General features: G+C 40.0%; 3 protein-coding genes across 3 annotated transcripts in view; 2 read left to right on the top strand and 1 right to left on the bottom strand.

Annotated features, from left to right (window-relative positions):
- ngef (neuronal guanine nucleotide exchange factor) overlaps positions 1 to 14,423 on the bottom strand; it is a 29,394-nt gene extending 14,971 nt beyond the window's left edge. Inside the window, exons 1-5 of the mRNA XM_070828782.1 lie at positions 13,912 to 14,423; positions 6,810 to 6,915; positions 3,050 to 3,391; positions 2,514 to 2,578; positions 875 to 1,125 (exon numbers count right to left, since the gene is read on the bottom strand). Of these exons, the coding sequence (XP_070684883.1) occupies positions 875 to 1,125; positions 2,514 to 2,578; positions 3,050 to 3,391; positions 6,810 to 6,915; positions 13,912 to 14,128 (981 nt within the window). The 5' untranslated portion in view covers positions 14,129 to 14,423. The remainder of the gene's footprint in view (positions 1 to 874; positions 1,126 to 2,513; positions 2,579 to 3,049; positions 3,392 to 6,809; positions 6,916 to 13,911) is intronic.
- The window catches only part of LOC139199573 (alpha-2-macroglobulin-like), a 286,525-nt gene that overhangs the window by 137,060 nt on the left and 124,027 nt on the right, over positions 1 to 25,438 (top strand). The window lies entirely within an intron of this gene.
- Positions 19,643 to 23,298, top strand: mrps23 (mitochondrial ribosomal protein S23). The gene is made up of 5 exons (XM_070828784.1): positions 19,643 to 19,733; positions 20,423 to 20,602; positions 21,293 to 21,370; positions 21,481 to 21,604; positions 22,721 to 23,298. The coding sequence occupies exons 1-5, from the start codon at positions 19,690 to 19,692 to the stop codon at positions 22,847 to 22,849; spliced, it is 555 nt and encodes a 184-aa protein (XP_070684885.1). The 5' UTR covers positions 19,643 to 19,689; the 3' UTR covers positions 22,850 to 23,298.

Raw genomic sequence — 25,438 nt, 5'->3', positions numbered from 1 at the left:
GTTTCTGTAAACCTTCAATTCATTGTCAAGCATAGAGTATAGAACAGTAGATACAAAAACTGGTTTCAGTGAACAAAACTTTAACTTGGTATGTTGTCTGTTCCAAACATACTGATCCACTTTAGCCATGAAGAGTGAGAACATCCATTCATAGTAGATTAAAAGTCACTGTTTCTGTGCTCTTCTTATTTCACTTCCTATACTGAATATTCCTTCACTGTCTCAAACACAAGACAACACAAGGAAACAGATAAAAGAGCAACTGAAATTCATTATGAATTTCAGTTGCTCTTTTATGTGTATGCAGATAGTGCTGATGGCAGCGGTTACATTAGCTGTAGCTAACAAGTCTTCTTTAAAATCCTACATTAGTTTAACACAAATGAACAAATACTTGATACTTTTACTTATAAAGATACACTTGGTAATTTAGATGTTTCAAATATCAGTCCACTTCATGCAGACACTCCTGCATGCATTTATCTTTCTGCTGTCATCATCTTTTTTCTAAAACTCCAGTGCCGTCGTCTTCTTCATCTTCAACTCATACATACACTGTCTAACAAAGACTACAAAGAAGAACCACAGTGTACTCTGCTCTATAAGGGTTACCATCATTGACATCTGCAGTTAAGTCCTGTTCTAGTTAGGTGTACCTAATAAATTGGCAACTGGCTGTATGTCAGTACTGTAATTTGAAATCATAAATCCACATAGCCCACTCTTACGATTCTATAATTTTACCCATTGTACAATCCTCCTGTCCGGTCATCTTAGGCTAAATGTTGATTTCATTGATAGTAAATAGTAAAACCCTTCTGGTTATGGAATAATCTGTGACTGACACGTGTACTTACTTCATTAAACTGCTTACCTCTTGCATTATGACTTCTTTCTGGGGTAACTGGGTGAGCAGGCCACTGGCCTGCACAACCTCCAGGTTCTGCCACAAGCTGAGTGAGCGGGCACTGTTCCTCAGCTGCAGCTGTAACACTGGGGGGGACATGACACCAGACCCTGCTACCACAGTCCCTGTCGTAACCCCAGGAGAAAGGTTCTCACGCTGCCGACGTTGCTCGATTTCATGCTGCTTGGAGGTGTCTCGATATTCCTGGTACAGGAAGGCTAGAGGGTCAAAAAAGAATTGCATGTAGAATTTATTTTGCTTTTGGCAAAGATCTGGAATACCACTGTGCCTAAGTGAATGTGCAAGATATTTTTAGAAACAGTTTTGGAGAGGTCCCGCCACACTTAGCAGCATTTCCTGCCAACACAGGAAGATGGAATGTGTCATGTTGTGCAGACCTCGTACTTCTCATCACCGTGCACTTTCATTTTAGCAACTATCTTGGCAGTTTCTAACATAAAGTGCATTGTGAAGTGCTGACAGAGCTGGAAGAAAATGAGAGAAGTCTGACAGAAGTTAGAGACAGTCTGACAAACATCCACCACTATTTACATTTGCCTTTTAGATCAGTTCTCCCACACAGCCCAGGGAACAGCTAGTCATCTCACTGTTACAAAAGTCATGGAGACTATGCAGAATGCTTTGGTTTTTGTGTTTTGGTATGTGTTTATATCCTAAACGGTATCATAACAGAATAGGTAGTCTGATTGTAGGCATTCCAAATGGCTGATATACCATATTCAGACAAAACATAGTCACAGTGGAGACTCTCATACACAGTTCAGTTTCCATTGACACAGGCTTATTAGTGTGTGATACTGATTATTCGTGTTAATTACATTAATCAAATATAGTATATCACATGCTTGCATAGTTGTATTTTAATTCATATTCAAAAATTGGCTTCCAGACCAACAAACTAAAAATCAGCTGGTTTAGTGATTGTTCCTGACCGAAAAGTTTGGTTAATGCAAGTTTCCCGATATGACCAGATCTGCTGTCAGGGAAGACTGGCTAGCGAGGATAGGTGACTTTCAACAACAGGGGCTTGTTGCATAATCTTCCTCAGTCATATACTGCAGATTTCTTTGGTGGGCGTAGAGCTGGACTCAAAATTACATAAGAGAGAGTGAAATACGCATGCATAGCCAAAGAAATGCACACAGAGAGAAACAGCACCTGTATATATAGTCTTTCTGGTCTTTTGTTGAGCTTCTGTCTTGAGTAAATTTCAACTAATCCCTGCAAATAACCATTATCCTGTGTACACACAGGATAATGTGCACAAACACTACTCACTATGGTGAGTCTGTCAACATCAGCCAACTATCAGCTTAGAAAGGCACTGAACCTTGATGAACGAGTCAAAGATATGCAGTAACAGGTTCAATGTTGTGGCAGTGCTGAAGCTTCGTCAAGCCTATTGTTGGGTTAATAAATTGTTTATTAGAAATCTGTGTTTGCATGTGTGCTGCATATGTGGATGCGTGTGTCTCATAAATGCTCAGCCATAATAATATTATGTATTCACGAGTAAGAGATGATTTTGTGGCAACAGTTCTGGAGGTGGGAAAAGCCGGTGGAATATATACTAGTCTTTCCTCACCAATGTTTTTGACGATATTGAGGCTGTGGCAGATCGTCTGGGAGCTATTGCCATTGCTCAGCAACCTGAAAAGAAAGAAAACAGAACAGACAGGCAGGTGGATGGATGGATACATTCACTTTATGCTTCATTTTACTGTTTCAAAATGATGCAGCAGTACTGTTGGTGCATTCTAGCACTCAGACAGACAAAGATGAATTCTCCACACTGTTTTCTCCATCAAACCAAGCAGAGTGAAATGAAGCACGGGAATTACTCTTTGTGTTATTTGATGCAAATATAAAAAGCCACCCCGTCTACGCCTCTTCACATTCACTCTCTAACCACACAGTGAGTCATTACTCTATCATTCGCATACCTTCATCACCTGTTTTCTCATCATTTGCACTGTATTTCTAATTTGTGCATTTCTTATTTTTACTTGCCAGGTTTGTCTTTTACATCTACTACTAACTATTAGCACAAATCCACAGATTAACCTGCATGAAAACAATCCTTGTTAATTTCTATTTGTTTCCAATATAATTTGGTCTGACCTGAGGTTGATGTTATCCTGGGGTGCTCCATCAGAACTGGGCCGTTGAGAGCTCATGGTTTCCCCTGTGACCTCCCGTACAGTGCAAGCTACAGCTGTTTGCTCAGACAGCTTTTTAATGTCTCCGCTATGAATGCTGTGAGTCCGATAAATGATCATGTCAGCTGTGAAATCTCTGTGCTGGCTGTTGGAGGCAGCAGATATGTCCACACTCCTCCCTCCTCCCACTCCTCCTCTTGTACTTTCCGCAGCATCCCTGTTGTACAGAGCATGTCTGCTGCTGGCCTCACCATTGCTTGGCAACGCAGTTCTGGAATGATGGAGCTGTGGTGAAACCTGAGGGCTACATTTAACAGCAAAAAACACACTTTAGAATCATATCGATAACATTCATCTTAATCTTCACCTGTAAACTTAATCATTAAAATTGCTCTCAGCATAGTCATGCAAAGCTGCCTCTATATGTTCGTCGTGTGATTTTTACAGCTGTATGTTTACTCGTGTAAAGTTGCAATGCCGTGTCCTAATTCACCAGCTGGACCCTCAAAAGTCTCTCTACTTTAGATACTGCATATATACTGAGGGGTTAAATGAAAGTGGTCAAGATATTCAACCTTCTTTTGCCCTAATTTTACCTTCAAAGGACACAAAAAATTTATGATTTTGTAATCCATACCCATACAATGGTCTGGGAGAATACTTGATTCTGATTTGCTGCTGGTTTACTATTAAAATGTGAAATGTGTCACTGTCTGTTTACCGTTCTAAATTAATGTGCTGGCTACGTTAAATGAGTAACCATAGCAACAGGAACACAGTCAAAGCCTCTATTTCAAATTCATTGCAACGCATTAATATGAGCATGTTTTTCCAATAGTGAATGTCGTCCTTCAGTGTCTCATCATCTAAACACCACAGGATGGATACTGTGACGCACAAGCTACAGGAAGCACACGCCCCCCCTAAAGTCACTGAGACTTCATGACATCATGTCATCTCTCTCTGATCATGTCTTTGAAAAATGTCACATAGTGATAGTCTGTCATGGAAATGAGCTTGCGATCAGGGTGATCTCCAAAAACTATTGGTGTGTGGAAAACACAAGCAATCACTTCACATTCAACCTGCTGCTTCAGGCTGCAGCAGACAGTAACGTTACACATAGCCTATCATTTCTACATGGAAATCTTGATATCGATTTAGGGACAATTACATGGCTGGTTAGCTTGTTCGCCTTGTCGGTAAACACACTGAAATTATAGTTACTGTTTGTCAAACACAATTAGCATTAGTCACTTTGAAACTTGCTAGCATTACATTTGTTTTCTGTCTCATAGCTGGGCCAAAGGGTTCTATGAGCTGAGCAGACTCGAAATATCTCCCATCGCCAAGTCACATCTAAGGTTCGTCCTATTTACTGAAGTAGAGAAAGATGTTTGCACTGCAAAAGAACCTAATGGGATGGTAATGCTTGTTCCAGCTATTAGCCAACCCTCAGGAAACAGGGTAATGGTCTGCGAAAAATTCTACATTTTGGTTGCAAAATGCACAAAGATATTAATTAATGGTCTTAGTTTTTTTCTTTGGCGAGTGACCATGGTATATGCAGGATAAAGCCCTTTAAGGTGTCATAATCATGATCAGGCTGCGCGCCTCCACATCACCCATTAATTCATGATACTCGACAACTTGTCAGGCATTATCTCTTACATAACCTATTGTGAACCTAAATTGATCTTGATCATAAACTTGATCATAAACACCAGACCAAGACTGCTCACAGCACCACCTGGGAAAGAGGAGCGGATGGCTGAATTAGATTAAGGAGGAACGTTAACATCTGATCAGACGACCATCTTTGAAATGGGGGTTAGAATTGTCTCCTCATGTCGTGGACTAGCCTCTGAAGGGTGGAAGTGACAGAAGCCAGGCATAAACAACACTATTTGTTACTTGTTGATAGAAGCCTGGGTGTGTCTGGCTTACAGGAAAATATTGACTATCTTATATACAGTACATAGATACACCTCTAAATTAGAATAGTGTTTACCATTTGGTCACCATCCAAAAGCTCATCACCAGCGTTTCAACTTTGACAGCTGTTTGATGGGTAACCTCCTTGTGATAAACTGGGAAATGTTTGATTTGCTGAGTTGTAAAGACATTACAACACATAAACATTCACTGAATCATTCATGGAAAATGTTTTGTCTCTGCCAGGCCAAGGCCTTCTTTATGGGTCCTTCAGGATTCAGCCACTGACTCAGCTGCAGGTAGGGAAAATGTCAATGCTAGCGTTTTTAAACTGTTTTTTATACAAGTTTGTCATTTACTTTATAATGACACCCCTAAACAAACTAACCTAACTGTGTTAAATTGATATATTGTCTTAACAGGCAAAGTCAAATATAAATTAAACCTCTGTTCTTCCACCTTCGACTCTTTGTTGGCAGATGGATAAAATCAGTTTGATTGAGGGTTGCTAATGCTACCTATTGATCAAAGTGCAGTTCTGACAACAGAAACAGAAACCAAGAACTCCTCCAGCCTTTTGTAATTGTCAGAAAACACTTGCCAATGTCAACATGAACATGAAAATACCACATTGTCATGTACTGTGAATGTGAACATTTGATTTGCCGTCTGATACTGTGTGACATGTGATGAACCTGTAAGATCCTTAGTTGCCTTATATCAAGGCAACTAAACTGTTTGCTTAGGAAATATCATGATCATGATAAATGAAATCATTGCTGACTGTTGTTGGTGAAGCATATAAACGGCAGTCTGTGGTGTGAAACCAGGCACCCTGTGTGGTAAACCGTCCACCTTGACTTCCTCCCAAGGATGTAATGCGGGGTTATGTAATAACCACACTAATCCTGTCTTTGCCTCTGAGAAACAGTAATCATATTCACGTGACAAGGAGAGATCACATGAAAGTATGTGACCAAACAATCAATGCTATTGTTTTTTCTGTGACGACATTCTCACAGGCAGATGTTGCAGCTACATGGAGGTTCCTAACCATGTCAGGGAATTTTTTTTAAATCTGTGCTTTTCCCATTCTGAATTGTTTGAAAATAATTCCCTCCCGGAAATGAGAGAAAATCCTTAATGTTTAGAAGTGTGCTGACCAGCTTAGTGTGGATCCACATTAATGCGTACAAGGCCTGTCCTCCACTTTTGGCTCAGCAGCTATAATGTTCTTCTACTGGTGGCCCCTGAGCACCTCAGCTGGTTGCTCTTTGTTTGCCATCACAATGTACTTCTTAAGAGAGGATGCGTTACATTGCATATCACAGTCTTAAGATAATATTGTTATTATGGAGTCCTAAAATAATTTTTACTTTGACAAGTCAACAGTCAACACACTTTTCTCTTTAGAATGGCTTAAGTTTATTGTTTTTATGACATATAAGTGGCTTCTTAGCTTTGAGGATGGAGTATACTAAATACAATTGTAGATATTACAGTTACAATTGTATTATCACACCGCAGCACAGAGCCCTTGAAGCTCTAGCATACTGCCTCCTGATCACAATCTTCAGTAGAGCAAAGTACATCAGGAGACTGTGGTTTCAGTATCAATGACTTAACCTTCAGAGAGCCTGGATAAGCTTGTGTGCCTATCGCAGACATGATAAGCCATATAAAAGTAGTGCGTGCAGTGTTCAAATAAGCACTGTATGAGCTTGTTTGTTTTAAAGGTGTGTGCAGTGTTCAGGGTAGGGTTGGGCAGTGAAGGCATGCAGACTCACCGTCTTGCTCCAGGCAACAAAGGTGATTTGTTAGGTAAGACAGCATTACAGGAGGATACTCCCGCACTGTTGGATGGACTGTGGTCCAAACCAGGCCGAGTAGAATCTGGAGAGAGAGAGCGAGAGAGAGACTCAATCACAATTGTGTGTGTATGTATATTTCTAATTATTCAGTCAGTTAAAACTCTCACAGAAACAGCAATCCATGTCACCTTTTTGATTCTATTTAAAGAGAGCTTTCTTGGTACTGTTAATTGCCCTCCATTATAATTTTATAGAAAAACCTCATGAGATAAAAGTGGTTGTATTACGCACATGTATGCACTGCACAACATCACATTTATATTTGATACCAATGATATTGGGCCCTATATATTTTTTTAAAACATATTTTGGGTTCGAGAAGACTGGCAGGTGCAAAAGTTTTTTTGAAGTGGTCATGTAGATCACCTCTGCTGGCAGACAATAACAGGCAGCCAACAATCAAAAGTGTGTTCACTAATAGTGCTTGTTTTTGCCACTGACAAGCTCTTTTATTATTATTTGTGTCTGACATTACAGAAAGGATCTCTCCAGAGATACACCTGTGAGATCCTTTTTGTTTAACCAGAAATAGCCGCTATATGGCTCTGATCAAGGTCACCAGATGCCATTGACAAAAACAGTAATCTTACACAGGAGATACTCGTCTACCACTGTCTCGATCAATTTGTTGGTTTGTGTTATTGTGTAACTTTGGTGCTTTAAAATGTGTGTTTAGATGTAACTCAATAGTTGTATAACACACAATAACACAAACTAACTAACCAATGGAGGCAGTGGTAGGCTAGCCACTCCTGTCTTCTTCAAGCTGAAATTACATTTTCATATACTACTACCTACATTGGAATGATACAAAGCTGGTTGAAAATCTGTGAAGTTTGCCTTTAAGGAGCAATACTGCTCCTGTGAAGCAGAGTAAGTCTTTAATTACTGTTACAATCATTAAAAAGCAAAAGCAGCATGTGTATGAAGTCAGTATACCTTCAGCAGCTAGTGTAACATTGGCATAAAAGTGCTCACATTAGTTAATAATAGATGTGCAGTAACATTACTCTTAATGGTAGCTCACAAACTAGAAACATATATCTCCTTATACCCCTCCAGTTAATGAGTGTCACACATGCTCCACATCTAACCACTGGCTTGAAATCCACAAAAGCAGCCTGATTAGGAAGAAAATCTGAAATGACTACATTGAGTCTACGGAGCACAGCTGTATAGTTGCTCATCCCTGGTCGCTGCTGACCAACACTACGCTATAATTGGTCAGTTTTAGATAACAGCCAATACAGTCCTTTCACAGCCCATTAGTGCCTGCCAGCACGGGCAATCAAGTGGACCAATTTCAATTGTTTTTGTGCCAACCAGTCATTTCAAACCATTAACCTTTAAGAGGTATAGTCAGTGGTTTAAGACTTTGACAGTGAATTCTCGCCTAGCCTACTGGCAAGCTTACATGTCTTTCCAAATACCAATTATACTAGAATGCTCACCCATCTATAAGAGGAAAAGCCCATGCCTCGAGTTTAAAAGCATTCAGACTGTGCAATCAGCTGATGATGCACCAGTGCTATTTTTTTCACTCAGGTGGTAGCAGAATCTGATGCTGCTGCATGTTACTGTGTGTGTGGGTGTGTGTTATGAATAGGCTGTTCAACTTTGACTTGTGCATTCCCATTTGTGACAGATAAATATATTTTAGATCAAATTAAGTTTGCAAAATAAAATGCAATTAAGCCCTGAGAATATAGTGCTCTACAAATCAAGCAGCCCCTATCAAATTGTAATGATAAAATATAAGGAATAAAAAATACAGAGGAACCGCCATTAGTCACTAGCACCCCACCATGAATTACAACAAATCAAGTTAAACACCAAAATATGCTGTTTGTCTTGGCTCTCCTAAGCAACAACTACAAGTGTTTGCTGATCTGATGCCATCATGCACAGGACGACATTGTCACAAACACTTTTATGGTTAAGGGTCGAGCATGGATTGGGTTAGAGTTACTACTTTGTGAAGTACAGGGGACCTTTATTGTCTCAGTCAAAACAATAAGCACTTGGTAAAAGTTAGGGACTGCTGTCATGGTTAAAATTGGCTGCTGATAGGAAATGGGGATCTCCCGTGTCAGACATAGTTCAACTACCCCAATCTCATTGGGGGACTCAGAGACTCTGTACATAACAATGTTATACTATTTCCTTCTTTGTTCCCAATGGACAAGCATTGTTATTCCTGCTGCCACCAAAGGGCTTTGTCATTTTAACATGAACACATAGTTTTTGCGTATTTGCTCATCACTCATTCTTACACACATGGTAAATTCTAAATGGTAAACGCATTTATATATTGCCATTCTAGTCTTCTGATCATTCAAAGCACTACACCACATGCCATTCACACACAGTGTCAGACATTGATGGCAAAGGTTGCTAGGCAAGGCACCAAACTGCTCATCAAGATCTAATCTAATGCTCATTCACATACACTCACACACTAACGGCACAGCCTTTGTGAGCACTTTAGGATTCAGCTTCTTGCCCAACACTTGCCCCCAACACAAAAAATGCAGATTAGAGGAGCTGGGCATCGAACAGCTTCCTATCTTCCTATTAGTGGATGACCTGCTCTACCTCCTGACCTGAACCACAACTGGATGAAAAATTTGCTGAAAATCTACAAAAGGATGTTTTCATTCTCTATTTCTACTTATTCCTGCTTTCCCTAGCTTGCTCCTGAGCTTTCAGCAACAGAGTCTAGATTATTTTGTCAAACTGCCAGCAGTATAATCAATAAATGAACACAAGCACAGTATTATAGATTGCAGTGGTCTGCCCACAAACACTGCCAATCGTGCTTGCTGAAATGCAGCACTGAGCTGAACCCTTCTCTGTGTTTTATACATAAAATCTGAATTTGCAGAGTAACTAGCTACAACAGAATTTAAAATCTAATTTAGAAAGTACAATATTTCTGTCTGAAATACAGTGAATCTAACTTAACATAAAATGGAAATACTAGAGGTTGGGGGAGTAGCGTGAGATGCCTTCGTTTTCATCCTAGCAATGGAAACATTGAAATTACAGATGATGTAAGAGACTCAAACACATTAGCACTTCCTGTCACAATCACCAAACTCTCTCAACTGTCTCCACAAAAACGCCAGAGTAAACAGACAAATTCCACAATGGGGATCTCCAAGTCCTGCTACATCAGAGGTCAGAAACATTACAAACATAGAAGCGTCACTGTTTGTCTTTGTCTTGACATTTATACAGCAGCCAATGACATGCTATCAGAGCAGAGTTGGGCTCTTCAGAAATAAAAAGAGAAAAAAGTTACACACTATAAAATGATCCACGACTTAGCTAGGAGGCAGGTTGATTCATTGGTTTAACAGGATCATACAAGTTTTATTGAGGTATCTGATGTAAGATGTCTCTTTGTGCAGTGCAGTGCAGATACTATGTATCTGATGTAAGATGTCTCTTAGTGCAGTGCAAAGTTAAGAGATGAACTACTCATCACTTTTTCTTCATCAGCTGAAAAAGCACTTGATTATGTCGTGTGGAACCTCATTTTAGAAGTTATGGAGGAAAGACAGGGATGTTGCCTGGCTATAGCTATCTTACTATCTTGATTAGAATATCAGTTCCTACATAGAAATCTAGATATCAGTTAAAAAACCTGTCTTATTTTGGTACATCCTGACAACATATGTTAGATTTTTACAAAACCAGATGAGTCAGCAGCAGTTTTCCTTAAAATATTATAAAAAAAAAATAGGAGTGTTTCAGCGTCAGTTAAAGCTAGTTTATCAAAGAGTATAATTAGGACATTGAATGAAGCTGGGAGAAGATGGTCCTCTCCAAGCTTACGAATAATTCAACATAAAATAACATACATAGGACTCCAGATACCATATACTATGGATCACTGAATTAGCAGGAGAAAACTTTTGGTTTGCTTCAACAATATGATAATACATTTTTGTCCTTAACATACTAACCAGTTCTTATGGAGGGCTACCAAGGAGTAACTTAATATCCTTCAGGTACTACCAAAACACGAGCAGTTTGGATGTAGAGAAAGGCCTTCTTGTATCCACCTGCATGAGGGGATATAGAGGTTTTTGCAGATATGTGCCTCTGTTCTTTCTTATTTTGTTTGGGTGATTCTTTATGCACCATTGCTGATAATCTAGTGATTATTACTAATCTAGTGATTATCACTAGTCTAGTGATTATCAGTCATGGTGCATTGACATACCTGCAAAACATGGATAGTTATCAAAGGAAAGAAAGGGTGTTATCAGTCGTTCTATAGTCAGACTCTCTTGGACATAAATAGAACTTTGACTCTTTGCTACAGACACAATTTGTTCAATAGTAACATTAACAGGGCTGATCACTAAAACAAACTCATTAGTCTAATTGGCCATTACGAAGTTCACTCACATAGAAAATTGATCTTAATTGTTCTTCTTAATTAATTTAATTTGACTTCTTGGAAAGAATATGTGGACATTTTTGTTAAACAAGGAACTTGAACAGTTTAATGTGAGTATATTTAAAATCAGAGAGGAATTTAATGCATGTGTGTTGGAGCTGTATTCACTTGTTTTCCTTTAAGAAAAGTTGTGGAAACCTTGACCATCATCAGATGGCAGCCAGTAAATGTATTTGCACTGTGCTGGACAGTATTTCCATGGATGCTGGCATCAGGCATAATAAAAACCATCAGTCAAAAAATAGTGAAAATATCATAAGTTTTGGGATGGAGTTTTATTAGTTGATTGAGGTGTAGTCATATGTATAATATTTCTTGCAAATACACCTTGCAGCTGGGTGGAGAGTTTTGCCAGTAAACACACTGAGGTGCTTTGGAGAGTTTACAGTTTTTCAAGTGAATCAAAGAAACCTAAGGCAGTAGGGTACTGATCATCCTGTCAGACAGGCTCGGAGAGTTCAATCCAGCCAGCTACAGCTACAGTAGGACAGGATAAGTGTGTTATAATACTTACTTATACAGTGAAATAGATCTGGTAACTAGAGGTTTCTCTAAAATCAGGTGGTTTGTCAGATTCATTTAATCATTTTTAAATGTAATCAAACCAACTCCCAGGAGATAGTGTAATTTTCAAGTCTAACAGGGACTCCAGTCTGCAGTGCAGTTCGAATAGACTGACAGCTGCCTCACATGAGCTGGTCCAGCGTGGGTAGAGTGCCCATCAGAAGATCTGTGTATATGCTCGTGTTCTGTATGAAATGTCTGTATCCTCACTGTGCTGCATTTTTATACACTATTCTGAACTAGGCCGCATCTCTCGCCCACCTGCACACGCTGTCTCACTCCCTCATCATCTCCTTACAGTTTTCATACTTGACTTCAGTGTTGTTGGCAGAGTAGTTGCTGTTACGACATACAGTATGTTGGTGTTCAAGTTTGTTGTATTAATAAAAATGTTGCACAGCGGTTAGTATGACATCATGTTTGGACAGCTCATCTCCCCTCTGTGTCAGTGTGGTTTAAACAGGTTTTTTTCCTATGGTACCTTGTGAAAAATACAGTATGTGTATGGAAAACCTCAAGTAAAAATCATAGAATATGGGGTAACCTGCTAGATTTCATAGATTCTAGAGAATCCATGAATGCCTTAAATGAACTGTACTGAAATTACAGTGATTCTTGCATAGGTCTAATGTCTTGTTTCTACACATCATAAATACACACATACATGATGTGAATAAGAACGACACTGGAGTTGTAAGAAGCCGATACCTTTCATGAAGCAAGACTAGCTGTGTTCTCTGCCTACTATTTGTGCTAAGTTGAGCTAAACCTGTTTCAACAGAGATGATATTGATCTTCTCATACACTTACCCCTGGTAAAAAAGAAAACAAGCCAGTTTCCCTAAATGTTGGCATATTCCTTTAGAGGCTTTTAACCTTTAATAAGATTCTAATAAATATGATTTCTCAAACATTTTACCACGAGCACATCTTTGTTGTTTTGTAAATACAGCCTCTGGATTGGTTCTTCATTGTCAATACAGTGAGGATTGACAATTGATGGCTTGATGGATGACCCACTGTACCTCTGAGGAGGTAGACAACACAAGGATAGCATTTTGACTAGATAAGAAAATCTTAATGAATAATCAGAATTTATCATGAATTCATTTGGATTGCGTTTAAGTTTTCAACAGATCTTTATGGCTTGATTTTACTGTTATACTGTGCTGTCTGATGCTGACTGTCTAGTTATATATTTAGTAATCACTTTGATCCCTCCTTTTGAGAGCGGGCAAAGTCTAAGCTCAAACACTGTTGTGGTGTGGCTCTATGAGTTTGCTACACACCCAGAGAGAATAATGGAGGATGAATAAGGATAAAAACTCGGTACATTTGATCAAATTAATTATCACTGTTAATCTATCACTCGGGTTCTCTAATTGCATCTCTTACAAACATAAGTGCTGTAAGCATTAAGCAGGTTGGCAATTAAACTGCAAATCATTTGTGACACTAATAACAGCTTGTCACTTGTATTTGGATGTTTCATTCAAACGTACAAATGTCAAGTTGTTTTTGGCTCAGAATCATGAGGTCAGAGGGCGACGTGTGGAAAATACAGGTGTTACTCAGACTATTGTGCTGCTCAAACAGAACTAGTTTCTCAGGTTGTACACATGTAGACTTGTACAGAAGGATAGGACTACCAAGCCTTTGTTCCACTTTCAATAGCAACTGCATCAACTGTTAATGGAACAACAACAAACAGTATGTACAAAAACTCCATTAACAAAACAGAGACAGAACTGAATTCCTGTCCAATGCTGCTGCAGTGCATTGCTTTCCAATAAAACCAGTCAGTACTGACAATGCGTTCAGCTCAATAACTGCAAACAGATCTGAATTAGACTAAACACCTGTTAGTATAGGACTAGAAAAGTCAACAGAAGTGCAAACTGTGGGCCCAGCTTCCCCAGTTTCTGACACCGTAGATACAAAATGTGCAACCGCAAGCACAGCAGAGGCTTAATGTTTTCCTACTTTCAGACTGCTCAGATGACACCATCCTCTTCTTCCTCATTGACCGGTAAAAGCGGGAGTTCCTGCGAATAGGCTCTCTGCTGAAACCAATTTTGGAGTCATCCTCGTCATCGTCTTCATCGTGGCTGGGTTCAGCCACAGCAGCTGCTGGATGCTTCCCTCGGGTTTCCTGTGACTTCGGCCCCCACTTGCCCCTGAATAGGGCAGTCACAGACATGGTTAACGAGTCCACGTCCTTTTTTCTTAAAAAAGTGAATTAGGAAAATTCGGTCTGACTTGAAAGACAGAATTGGAAACTGGGAGAAAGAATTATCATAATTAGCCAGAATCCAGGAGCAAAGCCATGTCTGCAAATGAAGAGTTCTGATCGAAAACAAATCCCAAGAAAGAGTACAGCACACACAACTCAGGGAAGAAGAGAAATGGTTCCTAAGCCCTGACTCCCTCCTGCCAGACAGACAGCAGTGTTGTTAGCTATGCAGAAAGCCTGTGGAACTGAGAGAGTGCGTCGCTTATTTCTGCCTAAGCTGTAATTATTGCATTTATGACTCTCTCTCTCCTGCTCTTTGTCCCTCCTCTGTTTGGTTCCCTCCCTCCGTCCCACTCTCTACACCACCCTGTTACGTGCTGACATTCCTGAACTCAACCTGGCCTTACCAGCCTGTCTCTGCTCTAAACTCCCTCTGTTGTGGAACCTGAAAAGCCACCACCTGACAAATTACAGTGCATTCACATGTCCGATTTCAGCATTTCTTAGATCCCTCCACAAAATGTGTCTACATTGTTGCTCTTTGGCCTTTTTATTCAGGTAAAAGTCAAATTATTCCAGTTAAAATAGAGAAAAAAATACCAAAAATACAGCATGCAATGTTTCTGGTCCTGTTAAGCCAGGGCCCCATACAGTAGTTTTATCACTAGTCAGCTGACAAGGAGAGTTTAAAGTTCACTTTCTCCCTTTTTCTACCCAGCAATAAGCCTGCTTGTGTTTCTATTCAACAATACAGAGTACTGAAAGTGACAAATAAGTATTGAACAACATAATGTCTCAAGAAACTGAGAGCATGTCCTGCATTTTTGCCAAGTGGAAAACTTAATTTGTTTCTGTCCAGGTAGGGTTAGGGTGGCACAAACAATGCTATACCTTTTCATGATTTTCTTGGATTGTCCTTTTATGTATTGTTAGCTAAGGAAATCTTTGATGTATGACATTTGTGTATATAGTTTATTTTGGTTATATTATTATAAAACACTTTCACCCACAGTTTTCTCCATTTATCTCTGCATTACAGCAGACAAGCACGATCTGCAGCTCATTCTCCATTTTACCCCCACTTGTGAAGAAGTGCTAGTCTGTCTCTTGAGTCCACCTCAGCTCAAAGCCTACTGGTTCCTACTGAAGACCTACATACATATACAGTGTAATTTAAAAAAAAAGGTTCAGTAAACAGCTGGCCACTCGTCCAACATCGAGGCTATCTCATGTGGTTTTCAATAGAGAATTTGGGGATAATGCTTGACAATGTGATAAATGCCTCTGCAGAGTCAATTAATTCCTGATTATGGACACCTTAAAGGGCATTATCCCAATTATGCATGACCATCATTGGCCAGGCCAGCAGGGGGAGCTAGCCTGGGGGGACAATACTCACATGCGGAAGATACATCCACGGAATATGGTTCAGCATGCTGCAAGTTGGCTGCTAACATTCGGCTACCACGCCTGTTGGGGTGGACTCCATCTCTCCCAAAGAGGGAGAAACAATCCCAAAACAGATAAAATTGTCAATGAAGCCAACGTTGTGAGCTCTGCAGGCAGACTGGAGCCAAGTGTGCAGTCTGAGGAGTCTGCTAGAACACACGGCTCCCCGACCCAGTGTGGGAATCTGACCAGGAATAAAAACTGCCTTACCAACTGACTTACCACAGTTACTTAAAAGGTTAAAAAGGTCCATAAAATCCCTTTTTGTCAGTTCAGACTACTAATGAACGGTTTCATTCGTCCCCACATGGACAACGACAGCAGCAGCCCTGTGAGCTTAGCCAGGATGTGGGGTCTGTGGGGCCCCGGGAATCAGTGAGTGGCTGCGTTAAAGAAGAGGATGTGTCCCAGCCCTGGCTGGGTGCACCGGAGTGTCAGCTGACAGGGTTGTGTACCAGTTGCAGAGGCTAGGTGAGATGGTGAGGCAGCCCCATTGGATTTTCTCTTACAGCCTCGGACAACCACTTCAGCCCAAGATGACTGATAGTTCGGTGTTGGGCAGAAGAGGGCCAAGGACAGGTGCAGGGGTCCCACAGGGTTGTGTCCTGGAGAGTTGCGCTATCGTTTAGACTGCCCGAACGCCACGTCCATAAAACTGGATGGGAGGGAATCTTTCTTCAGCAACTCTTCAGAGAGTCGCCTAATATCCTCTTTCAGGCCAGCGACCTTTTTGTCAGCTTTCTGTAGCAGCTCACCGTCCTCGATGCCGGCATAGCAGTGATTGCTGAGTTATTAAAAAACAACTTAAAATCAAGTCTGATGATTAAAATCCTGTTTTCAGTTAAACTATATGATTTAAAATAACCAGGATTTAATAAGTGAATCGAAGAAAATAGACAGGAACAGGATAAAAATGAATTTAGGAACACAGTCTCTATCATATAAACGCAGATGCAAACACACACCATGGTATAAAATGAGATATACAGGCTTTGGATACACACACAATATCTTTGTTTGTAGGATTAAATCATTGTTGGTTTTGCTTTGTCGTGGGATTTGCTGACAGTAACACAAATGTAGCTTGAAGGATAAACATATGTAACATATATGGTTTTCTGCTTTAGTATTTATATTTATGTGCATCCCAACTCAGCTAAAAGTTTAGAAGAACTGTTAAACAGAACTTTCCATAGCAAATGAATGACAGAAAAAATAGCATATCACTTCACTTTAGATAGTAAAAAAAAAAGGTTATACAGAAAAAAGAGACATGTCAGTACTGGTCATCCTGGGAATGAGAATGGGCTGGAGAGAGGGGTTACATTCTTTACATTCCCAGCAGAATTTACATTGGTTATTACCCTGCCTGGTGGCTTTTGTGAATCCAGTGTTTTCTTAGTTTGTTGAAATGGAATCTCAATGTCCTTGTGTGTGCAGAGCAGTGACTAACCCACTATCTTCTTGTCCAGGTAAGGTGCTAAAAACAAATGCTTTACACAGAGAAAATACATGACACAGACAGGGTGGAAATCCACAGCATCTGAAATGGCTACTGTAGTGACTCTGTCAGTGACATGGACTGATACAAAACCAGACAGGCTGTTACAGGGCTGACTGCAGATGCTGTTAGTCTTTGTCTTACATCTAAACATGGGAACATCTAACAGCCTCCTGCCTCATGACCACAGGTCTCATGCAAGATGATAAAAGCAAGTAATCATTTAACATGAACATTAGGAGTCAACCAGGAAAACACTGTTGGCATCATGGCAACAACTAGACAGAGAGAGCTAGGACCTCATTGGTACTAAATCTCTCTAGACTCATTTTAAGTACAGCAACACTCATTTGCTTTGCTTCTCAATAAGTAGATGTTCAAAAGATATACTGTTCTGACAGAACATAAACATGCATGACTATCTGGAATAGTCCCATATCAGTAGTGAGACAAAGCAGCCTTCTGCATCATTGCTCTTTATATTACCAAAAGTAACCAGTGTTCATAATTATCTAATATATGTAATATATAATCACGTGAAACTAAGAGGAGTTATATTTTCGTTACCTCAGAATGAGTCTTCCATGTCTACATAGGGAGCAAGTCCTCTTCTGTGGAGTTCCCCATGTTGCACTGCCATGTTCCTCCAGCAGCCTGAAACGGACAAACAAGGTGCAAATACACTGGTTAGAAGACGAAGAAGAAAGACAAGGTATACCGTGCTGTTTGGTGACAGGTCATACTTATTACTTTGCACAAGAATCGGCAAGTGTGAAACCTCGTCAGCCACCGTAGCTCCTCTGCCCACTTGGAAACAGGGGTGAAGCGAGGGGTACTCAGTTGTTTGCAATCTGCAGACTCACCACTAGATAACACTAAATCCTGCACACAGGTCCTTTAAAGTGATCATGTACAATATATCAATATACCAGTGAGGTGACTCTTACTCGGTTTTGGATCTTCAACTGTCTAATATTAAGAGTTACATTATGAACTTAACTTTTTGCCATATATAACATACATATACATCATTTTCCCATACATTTAATCACTGGGGGTACCAACCTAAAATCTGTACACTGTACACAATCTGTATTTCTTTCAGTTAAAATAATGGAAATTTTCCGGCTGACATGACCATGACACAATCTTTTTCTTTTTAACCTTTGCTGAGTATGTATACTGAAGGAGTGGCAGTGTGAGTTGACAATGTTCATCATCCTTCTAAGAAAGGGAGGATTTGTTATATGAATCAAGACAAATTGACTCAATAATGCTAAAGAGGTAAGTAGGTGAAAACATTTAAGTTCTTCTCTATGAGGTTGCAAGAGTGACAAACATAGTCTCAGGTGGTCTGGATTGAAGAACAGTTGAGTAAGAGGCAGCAATGGAATAAGTGGAAACATATACACAAGCTAATTTCAGTACACTGTAACTGGTACAGTTCATGCTGCTAAATGAATCATCCTTTTATTTGTGTTTGTTTAAGTCACACCTAAGTATTGTTAAGATTTCAACAATTCATTACTTCCAGAAATTAAATTGCCCAGAATGGGCCAAAACTTATTCTTATTCTTATAAATTCTAAAATAAAGTATTATCATATTATTATGAATTATTAATTTACGAGAGAGTTTAGATAAGATATATTAAGGAGAGCAAAAGGAACTTTGATGAGGTCCTTAAAACAATTTCGAGAAGAAGGAGAACAGATTTCCTCCAATTCATTGAATTGGGCATAGTGTAAAAATGAATACTATGAATCAAATGAAAATGAAAGATGCCATAACTAATGATCCAGAGCTTTTGTTCTACCTTCTACAAAAGATCGTATAGAATGACACAGGATGATGATGCTTTATCATTAAGAGAACTCTATTATTCTTTCATCTATTACGGATCAGGCCTCATTGTAATGACATCTTAGTGACCTTCCCCTGTCATTAAAGAGCTACAGTAATACAGCATAGGAGTCCTTAGAGTTAACAAGTCCCCTGAAACTAAAGGCTTATTATCTGGATCCTCCAAGTTATGTTCCCAGCAGATAGAGCGACATCTGCTGTAAACATAATTTGGAGGATCCAGAGAATAATCCTGTCACAACTGTTCAATAACACCGTGGGCATTTAGCCTTCACAATAAAACTTGACTTTTTTTCTTTCATCATCAACCCCACGAAGAAATTAATAAAGAAGAGCACAGTGCTACGACGATCATTCTAGTTGTCCTCAATTTGCTGGCAGCACAGAGGACAATGTTCAAATAAACATGCTTTGGAAGAGCAAGAAAGCCTTATGATAACCAATCACACTTGAAATCAGTTGCATATTTATTCAAATAAATATAAATTGTCGCCTAGTAAAATAAAACTTAATTCAGACACATGTAATGTAGTCAGCATGATAATCGAAGGGACACAGTAATAAACTGGAATTGCATTACTGCATTATACTTCTAAACTGTATCATACTTTTATTCTGATAACACAAAAGCCCAACCGGATGTCTCAGCATATCTGTCAGCAGAAGACTTCCTGTGTCGCCACGGTCCGACTTCGGTCCGTGAAATAAACAGTAAAATGGCTGGCAGCAGACTGGAGAACTTTGGGACTGTATTCACACGGTAAGACTGCAGCATTTTACGCTGTTTGTGCTTGTGAGCGTTGGCTAGCAAGGAAGCTAGCAGTGGCTAGCAGTGATACTATTAGCATGCCCTTGCTGTCCTGAAGAGGTGGCGCATTAACGCGTGCTCACTCACTTCGCTACCTGGTGAAGGAAACGACGATAACGGATAATATTATAATAATATAATATTTGGAAAACACAATGCTGTGCTGCTGAGTCAAATCGGGGGTTTTCTGCTGTCTGTTAACTTGACCAGGCGGGTTATCGTCAGCTCTAAAGCAGCTGCGTGGCTGTCACGTCAGTCACTTTTAGCTGGCGTTAAGCAAACCTACGTCAGCAGGTTGACGATAAATCTTCCGAGGACACACTAAATAAACACACACATGTCCATGTGGACGTACCAAAGCTGAAATGATGATACGGTTTGCAATGTCATTTTTCAAAAGCGACCTGTCTGATGACGTCATATGCATGCGACCACGACAGAAGTTCTGCTTGTAGTACAAAACATGTCAAAACCACATTTAAAACGTAAAGAGAAGACCGAGGAGACTAGAAATGTAACTTTGATCAAAGTCTCAAAAAGTGCTGTCTTCATTTAATTACTATGTCACTTATGTAAATGGTCCCTTTATAAATTGTATTGCTGTCAAATGTGACTTGAATTATTAATTGTGTGATCAACAGGGTTCGAGATCTGATGCGCTCAGGAGTCATAAAGCCGCACGAAAAACCCATCTGGTATGATGTGTACCAGGCTTTCCCACCAAAGAGGGCCCCACTTCAGGTGAAGCCACGTACCAGACCCTCCACCAAGAAAGAGGAGGCTGTCCCAGAGATCTTCTACAGAGAGGATGTGATCAGAGCGTAAGTCGTCATACCGTCTACACACAAACTTTGTAAAAATTGTTAGAATAACACATGGATCAGGTCTTCTGTCGTTTGTTTTGAGAGCTTTTATTTTAGACCATTGATGAGGTGTTCTCACAGTGTTCTCCAGTGACTTGGAGCAAAATGAACAAAGGTCGCTGCAGGGCACATAGTATTTCATAGTATTCTGATTGTTTGACGCATACATTTCCCAGAAATAACCTGCTTCATGTGTTGTGGCACCTCAGTTTGTCAGAGCACTGATTAAATCTGCATTCCCTGAATGAATGAATGAATGAATGCAGTGTTAAGAAATGCAGCTCAGGGGTGTACTTTAATGAATGGGTTGCAAGGTATGTTGAGCCTAAGGCCAGAGTTTTCACTGTGACAAAGGTTGCTGATTTATGTAGGTTATAAGAAGTGCTGCTACAGACAGTACTACAGACCACTTTGGATTATGTTTTTATGTTTGGTCTGGTAAAGAATTGTGTTGAGCTTTTTGATGATTGATCCTGTCATTCTTAACTAAATAGTTTCATTGCTATTTGAGTGTTTTAAAATAATTATACATTTATGAAATGTAAATGAAATTGGCCATTTTACTTTGAGCTCACCTCGATTTATAAATGAAATAAATGTTTGGTCAGCTGTTGCAGGTTCCACTCACATTAACTATCTGCCCTTCAGGAAGTTCTACGAGCAGTATGGGAGTGGTCCTCGGCTATTTGATCTTTACAAATCAAACTTTGTTTCTACATGTCAGAGGTATGTTTTTCCCACATTTTTTTATTTCTACAATTTAGAGTGATTATAGTGACTTTATTTCCACATCAGTGTTGCCAGATGTTTGATTTTCTTTCACTTTGACCCTGCAGGTTTGTAGACAAGTACACAGAGTTACAGAAGCACAGTGAGCTGGATGAATCTGCTCTGTTTGAGGAGACTGGGAAAGCTTTACTTGCTGATGGCATCTTACTGAGAAGAAGAGGAGCTCATCCTGTAAGAGTCATGCTAACCGTACTGACTAGGGCTGACCTTTTAGAATTCCCCGAAATTCCAAAATTCCCTCTTTTTTTCAAATTCAAAGTTTGCATGAACACGTAGAGTAAGTAGAGTCTGCCCCTGAAATGATAAAAAATTGTAGTCGTGAGTGTGAATGAAGCTGAATTGCAAAACTTGTAAACAAAAACTATGCCGCGGGTTCAAATGTCTTAATCAGACCTGCAGGATGACGGTCATACAGTACAGGTAATGGTACAAATGAACAGCCCTCTTGTTTCTTAAGACAAAGAAACAACATGTGGAAATGGACACATCAGACAGATTTTCTTTCTCTGCCACTTTTCACTAGTAGTAAAGAAATTCTAAATATGATAATAAACAATGACAATCAACTGGGAATATAGTGTGAGTATCAGACTCTCCACAGTAATATCCTCAGGTCAGCACTGTAAACTCCCCTTCAAACACATGTATGATAAAGGCAGCGTCTGCAACTGATCTTAGAAGCACTGTCTGACTGGATGGCTGGCAGGCCTTTCTACCTACGTACCTTCCTACCTTTACGCACGCTGTAAGAATACCCACAGCACATGACCAGAGTCTTCCATAAGGCTCAAGCTTGGGAGCTAGTCACACAAGAATGGTGAAGAAAGTGCAGCTGAAATTTAAATGACAGATCAGCGACAGGCTGTTGTGATTTAACATACACTTAGCTGTAGAGCGAGACAGATCCACTGCTGACCGCCACAGACTGTCCTTCAGTGACAGTAGCACACTTTGTGCTGTTAACACTGTTAACAGGCTGCTGTGAGCTAACGCTAACACTGTGGTTGTGATGGCTGTTTTGCTTGTGTTTATATGATTGTGGCAATAAACAGTTGTTTATTGATCAGACTGAATAACAGAGGTTGTGTGCTAAATGACTTAAAAATGACACTAATTAGTTATCTGCAGTTCTGTTTATAAATGTAAATCAAAGTTATGGTGAGAAACCTTGTGGGTCCTGAGAAAAGACTGAGAACAATATTAAAATCAGGAGAAAACCTTGAGCCCTGTTTAATGCTCTCAGTGTGCTTTTAAACACATGATCACAGTGCTGCTTTTCTCTTGCAGGTGTCAGCAGAGTCCAGGGATCCAGTGCTCCAGCTGAAGCTGGCAGACATGTTGGCAGAGCGGCAGCAGTCAGGCACCGCTGACAGAGAGGAGACGACAGAACACACCACCATCACACACACACCGTAGACCTCCGCCAGCTCCAGGAGCGTTTGCTGAGCCGCAGATTCTCCACGCCACATGTACTGCTTGACTAACTTTTAGGAGCTGAAGCTCTGTGTTCTTGCACCTCCTGCGGAACCGGCGGCTATCCATTGAAAGTGGGTTTACTTTAACCACCAAGTCATGACATGTCCGTTAAGGATCCGAGCCAACATCAGGAGCTGCTCTGTGGACTGTTTGCACGCTACCTTCATGTTTCCTGGACTGATGCCACCTAGATGTAAATACCCACAGTGCACTGCGCCCACCAGCAGGATGTTGTCACTAAAGGATTGAAAGAGCTACAAACCCTGAGCCTACACCACATTGGAGAAAGGGCGTAAAAAACTAGAAATGACCTATTTACATATGTTAAATATATTTGGAAGTTTGTAATGTGTGGGAACGATATGTGAAATTAAAGTTCTCTCTCTTATCTCTTATGTTAATATTTTGTGGGTTTATTCAGAACCTCAGTCACACTAGTTAGCTGGAGCATGTTCAGTCTTTGCCGTTGTCTTAGTCAACAGTAATGTTTTTACAAATCCCTGTACACAACATCACTGTGTAAAATGCAAAAACTCACAAGTTGGTGGAAGAAATCAATACTGGTACACTTTTCTTCACGAGATCATCATCATCATCATGTTTCCTCAGTTAGTCCACTGATACTTTGTTCAGAGAATAAGGTGAAACTTAAATGATCCTCGGGGACAGAAGGGATATTAAATCATGGGGATTCCCATCCATCCACTCTATTTTCAGACTGAAATACCTCAGGTAGTGAACAAACCTGTTACATGTACACGATGAGTCACAGTCTGTCCTGACTGGTGTGTCTCCTTTTTGTCTTCATTGGCAGACTGACAGAGTGAAGTGGTAGTAGTGATAAAGTAGGTTTCTAATTTCTGATTAGTTTCTGTAATGATATGCAGAGCTCCCTGTTGATCAGTGTCTTTTTCCATGAAATGCAGCATTTATATAAAGATTGTTTGGAGCATCATCAAATCATGCTTTGCAGGTACTTTTTTTTTTCTCCATGGATCATTATTATACAGGTGTCAGTGCTAATAAATCCATGGTGGCTGCACTGTACTCAGAGGTAAATACATCCAATACCAGTGTGTATAAAATTGCTCAGCGTTCAGTGTACGTCTCAAGTGTCAAAGCACTATGTAATTTTGCTCTTTTTCTTCAGTCACGAATAGATGTTAGATATTACTAAGCAGAAAGACTCCACATGCTGTCAGAGCTCCAGAATCACCAGCAGGTGGCAGCATTACAGCACATAATAGATGCTCAGTCAAAGACGAGGTTCAATGGAAATGTATGATATTGACTGAAGGGTACAGTGTCTGCCACCAATACTGTCATAGCATGAAAAAGCTGAAATCATCCAATTCATTTATGGTGTGATTCTCCTTACTGTTCACATTATTCACATTTATTAAATAAAAAGTACAATAATAGTTAAAGGTGTGAGCGTGAATGGTCTTAGGTCTCTATATGTTGGCCCTTTGATTGACTGGCGATCAGCCCAGGGTGACCCCACCTCTGGCCCAATGTCAGCTGGGATTGGCTGCAATCCCGGCTGCAAATCCCAAACAATAACAACAATGTTTAAAACAACATGCTACACACATAAGCTTTCAATGGTAATTATCAAGTTTAATCATTCTCAGACTTTAGCGTTAGCATTAGCGCTAGCGCTTGTCAATTATTTATTAACTGAATGAAGAATGTTTAGGTGTAAAATGCTCAGAATGGGACGTTGGGATTGAAAGTATAACAGCATTTGCAGACTTTTTCAGTGACCCCACAAAAGAGGGAACTCCCCTGATTAAAGAGAATATTGTGAACAGATGGTTTGTAGAATCTTATCGACATAAAGTAACTAAACCCCTTTTGTTGTGTGGGGTTTTGTGATGTATTAGCAATTACATGGAACATTAAAGCTTTTTTATGCACAAGATAAATAAATAAATACATATAACACAAGTATACATTCCAGGCTTAGATTTGAAAAGGGAACATACAGAATGTTTCCTCCACATTTTAACCGTTCATAAGATCACAATACCAAATGTGGTATTGACAGTAAGTCTTCATCTTTCCAGATTAGATGACCTTGGCCATGACACCCAGCCTTTCACAAAGAAAACTGTCCATCTCTGTTGCACCTCCACGAGGTGGAGAGATGATATTGTCGGCTTAATGGGACGGCTGATTGTGTCACAGTGAAAAAGAAAGCAATCCCGCAGTTGATAGCCCAGTCAGACCGCAGCCCTCGGGCTAATGAACACACAGTCGCACTGTCTGTCTGTCTGTCTGTCTGTCTGTCTGTCTCTCCCTACTCAAAGGAAATGTTTTTAACAATCTGCTATGTAACATTATATTTAATATACTGCGTACCCAGTAGCTTCTGATAGTAGGTTGTAGGAGGTTCAAATGATAAAGGAACCAGTCATGATTTGTCATGTTCACTGATATCACTGATATAAGACAGGGCTGGATTTACAACATTTGCTGTTGGGCCACTCCTCCACCCCCTACCCCACCTACCTATAGATCCTGTTG

The sequence above is a fragment of the Pempheris klunzingeri genome, chromosome 4, assembly GCF_042242105.1.
Source record: "Pempheris klunzingeri isolate RE-2024b chromosome 4, fPemKlu1.hap1, whole genome shotgun sequence".
Taxonomy (NCBI): Eukaryota; Metazoa; Chordata; class Actinopteri; order Acropomatiformes; family Pempheridae; genus Pempheris; species Pempheris klunzingeri.
Note: the sequence above shows the minus strand (reverse complement) of the source record. Positions and strands in the feature narration are given on the sequence as shown.

Bases quoted from the DNA above. Each gene is read 5' to 3' on its own strand.
- mrps23 (XM_070828784.1), top strand. From the start codon at position 19,690: ATGGCTGGCAGCAGACTGGAGAACTTTGGGACTGTATTCACACG. The intron at 20,603-21,292 runs GTAAGTCGTCAT...TCTGCCCTTCAG, and splicing joins AGAGAGGATGTGATCAGAGC to GAAGTTCTACGAGCAGTATG. The intron at 21,371-21,480 runs GTATGTTTTTCC...TTGACCCTGCAG, and splicing joins TTTGTTTCTACATGTCAGAG to GTTTGTAGACAAGTACACAG.